Raw genomic sequence first — 16477 nt, 5'->3', positions numbered from 1 at the left:
TGTCTTCCTAATCAGATTAGCGGTACGGTCCACTGAATTCTTCCCTTATCAGCATTATGCAATGCACATCGGTAACACCCTGATGACTGCAGGGCTAATATGCAGAACTTTATCAATCCTGCTGCCATGTCAAAATCATACACTTAGATTCAGTCTTTAATCAAATCCGGCTTTTAGGCTTTTTTTTTAAAGAGAAGATATTTGCACAAAAAACTATAAACTAAACTAAACTAAACTAAACTAAACTAAACTAATATTTGGCAAACGGATTAAATCTGTTTATTTAGGTTCTATGGTAGTGCGTTCCTTGTAATGTCTATATATTTGGTTTTTAGCTATATCGCAATAAATCAACATGGAAGCTCCTGTTGCCTTTTCCTTCAAAATGTTATTTTGCAAACTATTTGTTATTTTTGCATGTTTGCAGTGTTTTAGATGTAAAAGTGAGGTAAAATATAAATCTATTTCTAGCAATACGAAGGGTGTCACTGGAGTATGGTACAGAATTCGACAATCGATTGTATCGACAATTTATTTTTTATAGTGTAGCGTTGTCGTTTTTTTTATGGATTCTTGTTTGTCGATGTGTTATTTTTAGGTCGCGTAAATTACGTAAAATCCATGTTCAAATGGCACAAAGAAAACAAACCACAACACAAAGTCTCAATTCAAATCACAATGTAATCTGTTAAATGTATAATATCAGTTAAACATAATAAAACAGCTTAACAATAATCCTGATTTCACTAACACAATATCACTGTCCTCTCGTTCTCTAACTATCCTCTCAACTCTTCTAACTAGCTATCTATCAATTTACTTCTTTCTGATCTCTCTCGCATCCCCTTATATATTTAATTACAGGCGGTACCCCCGACGGTTCCAAAGGTGTGGTACCGGGCGGTTCTAAAGATACCAGGCGGTACCCCGACGGTTCCAAATATGGGGTACCGTGCGGTTCTAAAGATACCAGGCAGTGAATTTAAATAAACTAGACACCGTTCAGATAAATAAAATAGCGGGCGGTGCCCTATTGAAATGTAATTTAACTCAAACGTATTAAAAGAAAGACATCTTACATAATAACAAATTAAACTGTCAAACTAAAATCGCTACAATCCCCCCAACTAGCAATTGAAATTCCTATTTCAATGTAGTAAACAAAACTAGGTTAACCACTGTACAGTTACATAATCCAAAACAAGCTCAATATAGCTCAACTCAAGTCAATTTTATAGGTTCACTGCAACCTGCATAATAAAGTTATAACAGCAGATCCTAACACTTTCAAATCACCACCACTAGCTGTGACGAACCTGGTATCCAATGTGTTGTTGAACAGTAATTTTGGCGTACCTGTTGAAGGGAGTAATTTGTTGTGTTACATGAATTTTTCTGCAGCTAATAGAAGACTACATCAAAAATCGTTTTTATTTTTTCAAAGATGCCATTCTAAAGTAAATTATCTGACTCAATGTCACTATCATGTATGGAGTACATGATGGATTCAATCATCATCACTGCCACATGTGCCAATATCATCAGGTTCTCATATAGACATGATGGACCTATCCATTCTGTAGTCGTATGAGGGTCGTATTGGGGGTACCTTCATGATGAATAACGGTAAAAAATCTTGCTAAATGACGTTAACAGTAATTTTGGTGCATGACGATAAAATGTATACTTTCTTTAAGACGATAAAAAAGTCGACTGATTTTGACGAATCAATTTAAATTTTTTCCAAAAATAACGGTAACAATAATTATTTGAGACCTCTGACGAATCACGGTAAAATTTAAACCAATTTGACACTAACAGTAGCCGAAAATGACTGTTTGACGCCTGACAGTAAAGGGCATTCCTACCCTCTCATATGAGTTGAACCCAGGATGCTTTGGTCTTCCTGTAGACCACTGCCTTGTGAACACTGAGTCCACATTAAAATCTGTGACAGATGCACCAGAATTTTCTTAAATTCATTTTTAGCTTTGATTCCATCTTGCAGGTAAACAGTATGTGTGTAAAAACACTTGCAGCTCCCAACTGATTAAAACATTTTAAAGATCGGGATTCCAGCACCCTGTATCTCTTGGGATTTATCTCTTTCCATATTAAAGGTCCCATCACCCAGGATGTTCAATCAGTGGATTTAGATTTTGTATGATCATAAAAAAATGGTTCATGTTTTGGGCATTTAATGTAAGTCTTTGAAAGTTTGATATGTTTTATATCATGGATTTTTCACTTGTCCCATCAGAAAAAAATTTGGTGATTCTACTTGTCTGACGCCTATGTCCAAGACAATCAGACATGCGGTAATGTCAAGCCCTGATCAGATTTTATCCTCTAAATTGTTTTTAAAAGAAGGATTTGTGTTTTGTAATCTTTATTTTCTGTGTAAGTGTTTATTTGAACTTTACATCATTTTCTTGTGGCTGTATCCAGAGACATATAAAGTACCCAAGATTGGCAACCAAAAGTAACCGTTATTTAGCATTGATTGATTAGTTGCACATACATGTATTGCAAGTTATTGATCCGTTGATTAGATGTTTTGTCTACATCATGTATATTAAGATTATCGAAAATATTTCACTTATTTAGGTTTTAAAATATATAGTTTAAATTCATTAATTATGTTGAGATACTCATCTTGTTATACCATTATACATGTATTATATTGTGAAATGAATATGACAAAAACAAAAACAAACATAGTATAGCAAAGAAATAACAATTTTGTTAGAAATAAACACATGGAAAAAAATAAAGAAGATGTTTGATATATATATGTTAATGAGACAGCCACCCAAATACACAAATTACGAAAAGAAATCTAGAGGTAATACTAATATCTGTACTGCACTTTGGGAATAGATGAAATTTCAAACTTTGGAGATATCTAATATCTGTAATTAGACTAATTTATCAACTTATTATTTTTATGCCCATGCGTAGCGGAAGGGGCATTAAGTGTTACCCTTGTCCGTCCGTCCCATCCATCCCGTACGTTCCCCAAAATTGGTTTCCGTTCTCTTACTTAAGTTTGCCTCAACCAAATGTTATGAAACTTATACACAATGCTTATTACCACAAAACACAGATCAAGTTCCAATTTGTGTGGCATCATTTTACCGTTCTTGAGTTATGCCCCTTTATAAATGGAAAAATTGCTAAATCTGTTGTTTCTGTTCTCTAACTTTAGTTTGACTCAACCAAATGTTATGAAACTTATACACAAGGCTTATAATCACAAAACGGTCTTAACTACGTGAATCTCGCATCTGTATGTGGAAGTTGACTCATGCATATTTACAACCGATGGGGCATCTGTGGCCCACATTCTCCATTTATTTTATATTGAAGTAATTTACAAGAGACTTTATTAGTACTTTGTATATATTTTGTTAGGAGAAAGTAGAGGAATTCTTCAAGAGTGGACACACAAATAACTGGGCAGTACTTGTAGATACTTCTAGATTCTGGTTCAATTACAGACATGTAGCTAATGTGTTGTCTATATACCGTAGTGTCAAAAAATTAGGAATTCCAGACAGGTAAGTTCATTGTATTTTATGTAGATATTTTCAAATGATGTCTATAACTTCTTTATCATACATGTCATAGTGGTAAAAAAGTTGAATTTAGGAAGTAATTTTAAACATTAATCAAAACAAATGTCTAGCGATGTTGACCATAACCTTTAGAACCAATCTTTTTGTGCCTTAGATGATTGACCCTTTTGTCACCGTCAGTATCAGTCAGTATGGCTGAGTTCACTTGAAACAGTTTTGAACAACAAAGTTGAATGTTAAATTTTGTTTATAACAACACATAAACTAGCATATATATATATGTAAATGCCTGATTTTAATAGATTTGTTGTCATTAGACCAAAAAGTTACGCAAGTACACAACCCTGGCTATATGCAAGGATGGAAAAATAATGCAAGCGTTCAAACTCTTGTCAATTTAGCAGTCCAAGTAAACTTTTCCTACAAGTTGCATTGCACATGTGACTACTAAGAATTCTTTTATCTGTATATACACTAATAGATAGATATTTATATTTTTACAGCCATATAATTTTGATGATCGCAGATGACATGGCCTGCAATCCACGAAATCCTCGTCCTGGTTAGTGTATATTTTAGCTGTTAAGAATATCATGTTGTAGATTTAAATACAAGATATTATTGAATGTTGTTACAGTACAAACTGGAAAAAGGTGTATTCTTATAACTACATCAAATGCAAATATCAAATGGCATAGTTCAGAATAAATTATATGAGCCTTTGTCAGATACTTTAAATAAAAATTTAATGAATTATGGTGGTTTCTGAAAAACTAACCACATGTTATTTTTTTAATGAAGTATTGAGTCTTATTTGGATAATTTATTAAAATGCATTTAAGAACTGCAAGATCTGCATCTTTTTATTATTTAATCTCCTTTTTAAAGATTTCTTTTACTCAATATTAACACAAGGACAGTCATGTACATGTTGGCTGCATTATCATGATTTTGAAATAGCCAAAACTAAAAGCTAGAGAGGGGACATTTACAAATTTTGATGAAAGAATGATATCAGATCTTCTAGAAGTTTTCATCCTGCTCAAAACATTTTCATGTTGGCAGATATAATAAGAATTTAGAATTTTAAACATTATGCATACTGAAAATATTAAATGTAGATTGTATGTAGAAAAAATGTCTGATCATTAGCTCAATGCACTTCTTTAAATATCCAAACCAAATACTTACAATGCACGCAAAACTGAAAAATTGCAAGGTAGTTATGCAGTCAGTCCAGATATATTAAGTCCAGATACAGACAAGAGGAATGGAAACCAGTGAAATTTCTTAAACTCAGAACAGAGAGAGACCAAGTGGGTTGACTGGGTAAGCATTTCCCCTTATGCATTCATCACTAATATGGAAATGATGCTAAATATGTTTGAGCTTTCTCTTAGTTGATGTGTTCATATTGTCATCTATTTTTCAGCTACTGTGTTTAATAATGCAAACCAACATATCAATGTATATGGAGATGACGTAGAAGTGGATTACAGAGGTTATGAGGTCAGTACTGAATGATACATAAAAAGGTTCACACAAATTGACAAAAATATTAGACAGTATATTTGTACAACAGACCACACAAACACCTCACTTCCCAGAAATGTCATAGTTAACGGGGTATTAGCTGTCAAATTCTTATATTCGACTTATAACACACTAAAACGCATATTCAAATTATAATAAGTCTAAAATCAACAATTTATGATGCATAAACACAATAATATGCATCAGCACTTCGTGTGTATTTTAGTCTAGACACCATCTAATTAACCACCAAGGTGACCTCCGAAGACTGCCGACAGTCATATAACCAGATATAAACATAAACATAGATATAAATAGATTGGGAACTCGTGCAATTGGATTTTTCATTATGTTTGATTTCATAATATAGTTTAAAAAAATATGTTAATAATCGTTTTTACCTGTATAAGAATGAGTTTTTCTAGATCGAATCAGTCAACCAAATGGTTTACCCTTGTTTCACTTCCAATGTTTACATTCTTTTCCATTTAATAACTGAACACGCCTAGTTCATGCGTAACCCATCTCTAGCTATAGAAATCAATTAAAGTTCACATGAATACCGATTCAATGAGGTTGAATTATTCATTTGCAAGTGAATAATTCATTAGCCATGTTTCTTTGCTTATTTTAACGAAACTGAACCAAACTGGTTGTTAAAAGCGAATTATTATTTCACTATTTCACTTTCAGTAATGATTGAACAAAAAAAAAATCACATTTTATTTTTTTTATATCTCGTAGTTAATGCACCTTTAAACAAAGACAAACAACAAAGAATAACACTTGATCCAGATAACTGATGTGGTAAAGTTACAAAATGTGGTGGTGATAAACCAGTTTTACTTGTCCACAACCCTCCCCCCAATTAACATTTGCAGACCATATGCCACAAAAGTAAAACATTCCACAAAAAATCTGCACAATTCAGCTAACAGCAGGATGATCAATAATTTGAACAAGGAAATAAAACTGTTACAATACACATAAGATAATATTTAGTAATTCTGGCTGGTAACAGAAATAAAAATAAGGATACTGAACTTAAAGGTTACTAAAGAATCCATATTGTTGTTGAAATTATATTTATTTGGATTGTATTTTGAAATTTATCATGACTGTTACATGTTTGGTATGTGTTTCCATGTTATCATTGAGAATTTTACTTTACTTTTGGGTATTGTTTTGTGTAGGTAACAGTAGAGAACTTTATAAGAGTGTTGACAGGACGACTGCCACAAAGTACACCTCCGTCCAAACGACTGAGATCTGATGAACGAAGTAACATCTTGGTGTATATGACAGGTGACATGCTTATTACTATAATACTGTTGAACTATACATTAGGAAATATTGGCTTCTTTTGGCTATTTTATTCAGTATTCTGAAATGTATTTTGGGAAAGAAAAAATCATATTAATATTTGAAGCAATAATTATTAAAGAAAAACCATTGTCATGATTGTGGTGCAATATTTTTCGTTCAATCACAACAGCAAATTTTGTTGTCCTACAATATGTGTTTTTTTATTGTATTTTATCTCTTTATGTTGGAAACAATTTATTATAAATCTCACAAATAAGAGATTTATTTCACAAACCATTAATTTTAGAACCCACAAATAACAGGAAGTCAACAGTCATATTGTACAAATCAAAAGTAGTCCAAACTGCATAAAGACACAAACTTACTTTCATGCACATGCCAATAAGAAGTTATAGTGTTACCAATAACCATCCTTTCTGTCCTTGTATTGATCGTCATTCTGTCCATGCTTTTTGTTATGCCTGCATACATTGATCTAAATTATAGCACATTAGTGTATAATGATGCTTTTAATACAGATGAAGTTTTCATTTTGTTCAGGATCAGGTTGACAAGACTTTTAATAAATTTGTCAATTTTGTAAATTTAGAAATAATTACGAGGTTTTTATTAATGCAAATAATGCGACTGGGTGAGTATTGCTATAATAAGAACTCCCATTCTAATATCTGATGCATATATCTGTATGCAGCTTTTTCTGAAATTACAATAACTAGTCTTGTATTTATGTCCATTCTTCAAAAATCGCAATGACAAATACATGCAATAATTTCTGAATTTACAGTATACATTTCTTGTCATTTGATGCTATAAAAAAACACTAAAACTTAGACTTTTATAAATAAAGATGTAAAAAATGATTCCATACATCTAATGGGTCACAATAAACAATCTTCTCCATCATGAAATAGAAGAGCAAAGATTTCAAAAACAATACATGTATCAGTTTCAGGGAAAAATCATTATTTTATAGGTCCTTAGATTTAGTGTTGTATTATTTAAGTCCATCAGTTTATTCTCTTCAAACAATTTTCAAAAGTTTGATCTATTTTAGGACATGGAGGAGATGGGTTTCTCAAGTTTCAAGATGCAGAAGAAGTTTCCAATGTAGAACTGGCTGATGCATTTGAACAAATGTGGCAGAAACAAAGGTTGTTTTAACTGATTTTTCTCATTGTTTATTGTTGATTATTCTGAATTTTATGAGTATTAAAAGTTGTCTCTATATATTGATATATTTTTATTACTGGGAAAAAATGTATCTATCATTTAGGTAAAGAATATTTTATGCACAGTCATGGAATAATATTGTGCAATATTATAAATGAATTAAAAAAAATCATTTGTCAATTGAGCAAGTTTTTAGAAATATGAAAATATATGAATATAAGAAACATAAGATAACTACACAAAGGAAATTAACTCCTGCTTTATTTGATTTTCTTAACTGGTTGATAGCAAGTTATTTTGTCAGATATTTGAATCTTTATTTTATTATTACTGTCGAATCTCGATGTGTCGAACTCTGCTGTGTCAAAAAACTCAGATAAGTTGAGGTATTTTGCTAGACAAGTTCGTGTCCTGTCAGAAAAAATGCAGCAATTTAATATTATTTGTCTTTTTTCAGATACCATGAGATATTCTTCATGATTGACACATGCCAAGCTGAGTCTATGTTCCAGCTTTTTTATTCTCCTAATATTTTATCTGTAGCTAGTAGCCATGTTGGTGAAGATTCTTTATCAGTAAGTCTTGTTTGATTTAATTTTTTGTGCATATCAGTGTTATTTTAAAGTTTATTTTTGCCTGTATTCTGACATTGTGAACATATCTTTTGAGTTATCTGTCTTTGCTGTAAAACATCTGTTAATCAGTAACTCCTTAAAAACTGTTTCACAGTAATCAACCAAAAAGCCCAGCAATCTTAAGAAAATGCATTTTATCGTTACAGTAGTTATGCATCTTCTTTTTTTTTCACCATCCCAATGTTTGAGGCACCCAGTATCCACTAATGAACTTGTACGTTTCCCCTATTTAAGTTTGTGACTGAAGTATTACTATTAGTTAGGACAGACAATGCATGGAAAATGGACAAAAATGCGATATTAATTATTGCGATTTCAGAAAGATCTCCATACAGATTTATTTATCAGAATGCGAGATCTTATTATTAGGAAACTCATCCAATTTCAGTATTTTCATTGATAAAAACTTCACAATAATTTCTGAATTTACAATATAACTCACTTCTATGATCGGTTTAGCATGCAGGAAAAATCCATTTAAGTGACTACCATTGAAGTTTTCAATCTTTCTTGTCTCCCTTTGTCCTGAGAGACTATTAAAGAGGTGCCGGGTTTACAACACATCCTATCTAAATTAACCCTTTCATGTCTATGATTTTGTGATGGTAAGACAGACATTCAGTTTCAAAGGTTAGATTATTGAAGAATGTTCATAGTAAGTCCAGATACAAGTGTACATTTTTGACAAGTATCAGTTTCAGACAGGATTTGGTGTCTACAGACTGGTTTCATTGTATATCTTTTCTGTGGTAATTGTTAAGGGATCATAGATTTATTCTTACGAGGAAGCTCCGAGCATGCTCGGAGGATGCTCGGAGCTTTTTAAGTAGGCTCTTCTCAGCAGTTTAAAAGGTAGATAACTGAAAAATAAAAACTATGGAAATAAATTAGAGTAAAAATAGAAGTTACCACTATTTTTGTACTACACAAACAAAAAGCAAAAATGTACCATTGAAAAGCTGTTTGAATAGAAAACCTATCGATATTTTTATAGACTTATCTTTTATGGGGGTAAAAGTGTAGAGGTACACTAGACAACACGAACATATACTGGATGATAAGTTTAATAATTGTATGATATATATCTTGATGAAAAAGAAGTTAAAGTGTATTGTTATGTCTTTCAGCACCACGTAGACTCCAGTATTGGTGTATATGTTATAGACAGATACACATACTATGCTTTAGAATTCCTAGACAAAGTAACACCAGATAGTAAAAAGACAATGGGACAGTTTGTAAGTAGTTTTTGATTTACATATATGTTTATTGTAAGCTTTACACATGTTTCAAATCAAACAACTCCTTAAAAGTTCTAAATGAAAATTAAAGATCAGCTATGCACAATCTTAATACTTCTCATTTTGAAAGAAAATGTTTGTTAAAACAGTAAAAAGAGGAATTACACCTTTTGAAGATTTGGTTTTAGCTTTTGTTTTCACTATTTTCCTTGTATTTTATGAAAATTAATAGATACAGGAATCCACCTAGCTTCTCTGCACACCAGTCTGTCTGTGTTGGATATTCAGTTCAGTGAATGATGCACATAATTTGGAGTATAAATTATTCTTCTGTAGCTTAACAAAAATTTTGAATTGAAGAAATTACATCAATTACTTTTAATCTTCAATGTAAGAAAATCACAAACTAATCAATCAATCAACCCAGTCATTGGTTCAGACTACAGTTAAACACAGATTCAAATATGGGTGAATGTGTGTCATGGAATTGCTGTTTTTTGTCTTGCCTGCAACGAAAGTCACAGAAAGTGAAACAAAGAGATTGCAATCTTGTGGCCCAGTAAACTATTTGTATTAAGCTTTATCTTTCAGAGGGTAGAAAACTTGGAGGCTTCATACCTTGTATACAGATGCCTTATGTTATGTAGTTTCCATCTGTCGTATGTCCGTTGTCCTTGACTTAATTTTCATGGTTCAGTGACTGCTTAAAACAAAAGTTTAGTTTTTTTTCATATGAATTTCTCACTCATTATGAGTACTAGGTTAACTTTATTTGTTATGTGGGTACCTTGCAAGGTCTAAATGTCCATCAGACAGCTTTCACATGACCTCAACCCCATTTCATGGATCAGTGATCAAGGTTAAAGTTACGTGACTAGGTCCATTTCTCAGATACTGTAAGCAGTAGAGCAGTAGGTCAACTATATTTGGTGTATGGAATGATTGTAAGGTGCACATGTCAGTCTGGCAAGTTTCATCTGACCTTGACCTCATTTTCAAGGTTAATTGGTCAATGTTAAGTTTTTGTGTTTTGGTCTGTTTTTCTTATACTATAATCAATAGATCAACCATATTTGGTGTATGGAATAATTTTACTGCATACATGTCTGTCTGTCAGGTGTCATTTGACCTAGTTAGGTCCTCTTTAAGATACTATAAGTAATAGGTCAACTATATTTAATGCATGGAATGATGTCAGTCTTTCAGGGTTCATCTGACCTTGACCTCATTTTCATTTCCTTGGTCAATTTTATGTTTTTATTGTTTGGTTTGTTTTTTATACGACCGCAAAAAAATTTTTGTGGTCGTATATTGGTATGACGTTGGCGTCGTCGTCGTCCGAAGACACATTGGTTTTCGCACTCTAACTTTAGTTTAAGTGAATGGATCTTTATGAAATTTTACCACAAGGTTCAATACCACAAAAGGAAGGTTGGGATTGATTTTGGGGGTTATGGTAATAACAGTAAAGGAATTAGGGGCCAAAAAGGGGCCAAAAATAAGCATTTTTGTAACTTCCACACATAACTTGTGTGTTAGTGTATGGATCTCTCTGACATTGTACCACAAGGTTCCATATCACTAAAGGAATGCTGGGATTGATTTTGGGGGTAATTGCCTCCAAATTTTAGGAATTAGGGGCCAAAAAAGGGGCAAAAAACAAGCATTTTTCTAGTTTCATGACAATAACTTGTGTGTAAGTGTATGGATCTTTCTGAAATTGTACTACAAGGTTCCATATCACAAAGGGAAAGCTGGGTCTGAGTTTGGGGGTAATTGCCCTAAACGTTTAGGAATTTGGGGCCAAAAAGGGGCCAAAAAACACATTTTTTTCTAGTTTCCAGACAATAACTTGTGTTCAAGTGTATGGATCTCTCTGAAATTGTACTGCAAGGTACCATACCACAAAGGGAAGGCTGGGATTGAGTTTGGGGGTGATGAATCATAATGGGGGCTCAAAAAATTTTTGGGGGGGGATTTATTTTTTTTTCCTTTTTTTTCTTTTTTTCCTTTTTTGTTTCTTTTAAAATTTTCCATTTTAAGTTGGTTATTTCTGATTTATATTTAAAATCAAATAATAATGATATGGTAGGAGATACACACCAAACAGGATGTGTAAATTATTATATAATAAGTATTGTGCAATAGCAAGAAATTTTCAATTGCACAGTATTGCACAATAGCAAGAAATCTTCAATTGCACAGTATTGCGCAATAGCAAGAAATCTTCAATTGCACAGTATTGCGCAATAGCAAGAAATATCCAATAGCACAATATTGCGCAATAGCAAGAAATTGTCAATTGTACAGTATTGCGCAATAGCAAGAAATATTTAATAGCACAGGATTGTGCAAAAGAAGATACTTCCTATAAATTGCTTATTTCTTGACCAATTTCAATGGGGTTTTATTCTTGATTTCATGGGGTTCTTTAATATGCTGAATCTAACCGTGTATTTAGTTTTTGGATTTTGGGCCCCGTTTTTAAATTGGTCCACATTGAGGTCCAAAGGGTCCAAAATTAAACTTTGTTTGATTTCATCAAAAATTGAATTATTGGGGTTCTTTGATATGCCGAATCTAACTGTGTATTTAGATTCTTAAATTTTGGTTCCGTTTTCAAATTGGTCTACATTAAGGTCCAAAGGGTCCAAAATTAAACTTAGTTTGATTTTAACAAAAATTGAATTCTTGGGGTTCTTTGATATGCTGAATCTAAACATGTATTTAGATTTTTGATTATGGGCCCAGTTTTCAAGTTGGTCCAAATCAGGGTCCAAAATTAAACTTTGTTTGATTTCAACAAAAATTGAATATATGGGGTTCTTTGATATGCTGAATCTAACCATGTATTTAGATTTTTGATTTTTGGGCCCCGTTATCAACTTTGTCCACATTGAGGTCAAAAGGGTCCAAAATTAAACTTTGTTTGATTTCATCAAAAATTGAATTATTGGGGTTCTTTGATATGCCGAATCTAACCGTGTATTTAGATTCTTAATTTTTGGTTCCGTTTTCAAATTGGTCTACATTAAGGTCCAAAGGGTCCAAAATTAAACTTAGTTTGATTTTAACAAAAATTGAATTCTTAGGGTTCTTTGATATGCTGAATCTAAACATGTATTTAGATTTTTGATTATGGGCCCAGTTTTCAAGTTGGTCCAAATCGGGGTCCAAAATTAAACTTTGTTTGATTTCAACAAAAATTGAATATATGGGGTTCTTTGATATGCTGAATCTAACCATGTATTTAGATTTTTGATTTTTGGGCCCCGTTATAAACTTTGTCCACATTGAGGTCAAAAGGGTCCAAAATTAAACTTTGTTTGATTTCATCAAAAATTGAATTCTTGGGGTTCTTTGATATGCTGAATCTAACCATGTATTTAGATTTTGGATATTGGACCATAATAGGTGAATGTCCAATTTAAAATTTTTAAGTTCTTAGACCACATTCAATCTGTGTTAGAAACCTATGCTGTGTCAAATATTTAATCACAATCCAAATCCAAAGCTGTATCAAGCTTGAATGTTGTGTCCATACTTCCCCCAACTGTTCAGGGTTCGACCTCTGCGGTCGTATCAAGCTGCGCCCTGCGGAGCATTTTATTGTATATTATAAGCAATAGGTCAACTATATTTGGTATATGGAATGATTTTTAAAGTGTACATGTCAGTTTGACTTGGTTTTATCTGACCTTGATATCATTTTCATGGTTTATTGATAATATTAGTATATTTGATACTTGTAGTTAATCCTGTTTTATCTTTAGAACTATCTACATAAAATCAGTCATGGTTAGTAAAGCAGGTGAGACATTTCAGCATGTGCACTCTTGTTTTTACTTGTACACACATCTCTTTTGATTCATCAGATTCATACTTAAAAGTCATAAGAATTATAGAAATGTTATGGGTTTTTTTCAGTTAAAAGTTTGTCCAAAGAACTTATGTATATCAACAGTAGCTACTAGAACAGATTTATTTGCCAGGGACCCAAATAAAGTCCTACTCACAGATTTCTTTGGTAGTGTAAGGAATGTTGAACCTTTAGCCAAGACCATCAAACTTGTAAACAAAACTGACCAATGCACGTAAGTTACTGTTAGTAAAGATTATCATTGTTGTGGGTTGAAATATTCTAAAGTAGGATAATTAATTTATTAAATACTTTCAAACTTCTGATTTATTAAAAAACAGGACTTGCTTATTAATGAAAACAGAAAAATGACATTTGAGTAGAATTTTATACAGTGTGATGGAAATTTGCCATTGACATTTTCTTATTTTTTGGAAGTTGAAATATTTAAACTTCTTTTTTAAATTACTGGAAATAAGTTTCTTACAAATGTTTTTAATCCATAGTTGACCATTTGAATGCGAAAAAAAACTAGAATAAACTTTTATGTCAACATGCTATACCTTATGATGTGTTTTCACATTCTGAATCATTACTCTTGAACTTCATATTTCCTGAATTCTTATAGTGGAGGTATAAGAGAGCAGTACAACTTGTTTTCTATGTATTTGCAGTAAAGATGGCTGTCAAGATAAACCAGAGCCAGAAGATCAAGAGCCTTTGTCATATGCTGAGCAGTTCCCAATGCCTAAGTGATCTATGTGGATGTAGGGAACTTAAAACTACTGTGATAAAATTCATGATAGCAGGCCAAGTAATCAATGACTTAATCAGAATGACTTGAGATGGCCTTGGAATAGCACACTGGTCCTGTGATGGTAGATCTTACGGCTGATGAATGCTGACATCTTCAATGATTGTGATAAATAATTCTTTTGATTTCAATTTGTAATTTTGGTGATCTGATTTTGATATTTCTTATATAAGTGTAATTCTATAGAGTTACTACATGATTTATCATTCAATTATGACCTCCATTAAAATTTGATATCTAAAATGATTAAATAGAAAAAATGTTACTTTCATCAGGTCTGAAGAGAAAATAACGTTTTCAAGATTTAATCACTTTGATATTAATTTTTGATGAAGACCATAATTGTTTAATTATAATGAACTAAATATGAGGAAATGCTAATTTTTTGCATGTATTGTGTTTATGTAGTTTTTTTATCACAAAATATTTTCTGTGTCTGCATCGGAACCTTGTGGCTGCTGCCATTATTATAAGATGACATTTGGAAATTTTCTACATGCAAAAGCATGTGGATTCAAAATGTTTTTCTTTAATTGTGCACATTCCATAACATTTTTGTTTGCCTACGCCCAGTTTCCTGTGGGAAAAAATGGATTCTTTCAAATTAGTGCACATTCCTGAACAGTTATTTTGCAGTTTCCTGCAGGAAAGAGGCATTTATTTTGGTGATTATTTTATATGGGGTTACTATAATAAATTATAAGAATAAATGTTATTTCTGCTTCCTCTTGTTTTAGTCATATTAAAAAAACTGGAAAATTGGACAAGTATACATGAAACAACTACAGCATAGCTAATCACAAAGTTGCAGGTCCTTAGTTTTGCATTTAAGACCAAAAATTCAGAAAGGTTTTGCAAAAAAACAGTTAAGATAGTCTTTTCATCCTTAGTTTTACAAATAATTCAAAGTTTTGAGAACAGTTAATTTAAAATATTACCATATCAATGATAATTCAACACAGAAGTTCTGACTACTGGGCTAGTGATATGAGCAAGTTCAAGATGACCCTAGGTCAGGAATGTTGTGACTACGGGCAATGTTTTTCATGCAAATGCCATGGTTGGGAAATAATATTTCTGAAAAGGTTCATTTTTGCATCAGCCATGGAAGGAGGAGCTATGATAAGTGCCACTATTTTACCCCTGATATACACCTTATCACTATTTGTCCGCCATTACTGGATATCACAAAGGTTCCCGTAAAATTTTGACTACATAATACAAAATATCTGACGCCACAATGGAAAAGTGATTGTTGTATGACGTCAATAGTTCAAGCGGGACAGATTTCGAGTCAACCAGGACAGATTTCCAAATAGCAATAAGGTGTATTGAAAAAGTAGTCAATGTCTTTAAAACTTCAATTCTATAAAGCTTCATTCTAAAATTGTGCACATGATATCGCTTTTACAACCCTATCAAATTATAAAAAAAGCAATAATTACATTTTTGTCGAGCCTGCAACTTCTGTTGCAGAAAGCTCAACATAGAGAAAGTGATCCTGCAGCGGTGGCTGCGTTTACTAACTTCTTAAAAGCTTTAATTTTAGAAGGTGGAAGACCTGAATGCTTCATACTTTGTATGTTATGAAGTTTCTGTCTGTCATATGTCCATTGTCCTTGACCTCATTTTCATGGTTCAGTGACTATTTTGAAAAAAAAAAAGATTTTTTTATGCCCCCGCCGTAGTGGATGGCGCATTAAGTTTTACCCTGTTCCGTCTGTATGTCCGTACGTTCCAAAGTTGATTTCCGTTCTCTAACTTTAGTTTGCCTCAACCAAATGTTATAAAACTTGTACACAATGCTTATTACCACAGAAGACAGATCAAGTTTGAATTTTGGTGGCATCACTTCAACCGTTTTAGAGTTATGCCCCTTTACAAATGGAAAAATTGCTGAATTTTTCGTTTCTGTTCTCTAACTTTAGTTTGCCTCAACCAAATGTTATGAAAGTTATACACAATGCTTATTACCACAAAATACTGATCAAGTTTGAATTTTGGTGGTGTCACTTTAACCGTTCTAGAGTTCTGCCCGTTTACAAATGGAAAAATTGCTGAATTTTTATTTTCCGTTCTCTAACTTAAGTTAGCCTCAACCAAATGATATGAAACTTTTACACAACACTTATTACAACTGCACAAAATACAGATCAAGTTTGAATTTTGATGGTGTCACTTTTACTGTTATCCAGTTATACCCTTTACAAATGGAAAAATTGCTGAATTTTTATTTTCCGTTCTCTAACTTAAGTTAGCCTCAACCAAATGATATGAAACTTATACACAATGCTTATTACTACTGCACAAAATACAGATCA

At 32.3% G+C, this 16477-nt stretch overlaps 1 protein-coding gene across 1 annotated transcript; it reads left to right on the top strand.

Moving 5' to 3' along the window:
• The first annotated feature begins 337 nt into the window (after window positions 1–337).
• Window positions 338–14877, top strand: LOC127729660 (GPI-anchor transamidase-like). The gene is made up of 10 exons (XM_052237508.1): window positions 338–448; window positions 3415–3560; window positions 4082–4140; window positions 5011–5087; window positions 6305–6416; window positions 7492–7588; window positions 8065–8182; window positions 9370–9480; window positions 13411–13577; window positions 14017–14877. Exons 1-10 carry the CDS (start codon window positions 356–358, stop codon window positions 14096–14098), a joined length of 1062 nt encoding a protein of 353 aa, XP_052093468.1. The 5' UTR covers window positions 338–355; the 3' UTR covers window positions 14099–14877.
• The last annotated feature ends 1600 nt before the right edge of the window (window positions 14878–16477 follow it).

Source organism: Mytilus californianus, unplaced genomic scaffold (genome assembly GCF_021869535.1).
Source record: "Mytilus californianus isolate M0D057914Y unplaced genomic scaffold, xbMytCali1.0.p SCAF_2, whole genome shotgun sequence".
Lineage (NCBI taxonomy): Eukaryota > Metazoa > Mollusca > Bivalvia > Mytilida > Mytilidae > Mytilus > Mytilus californianus.
The sequence above is the reverse complement of the archived record's forward strand: the minus strand, read 5'-3'. Positions and strand labels throughout refer to the sequence as shown.

Coding starts and splice junctions, on each gene's coding strand:
- LOC127729660 (XM_052237508.1), top strand. CDS start 356: ATGGAAGCTCCTGTTGCCTTTTCCTTCAAAATGTTATTTTGCAAACTA. Junction 6,417..7,491: donor CATCTTGGTGTATATGACAG/GTGACATGCTTA, acceptor GATCTATTTTAG/GACATGGAGGAGATGGGTTT. Junction 8,183..9,369: donor TTGGTGAAGATTCTTTATCA/GTAAGTCTTGTT, acceptor TATGTCTTTCAG/CACCACGTAGACTCCAGTAT.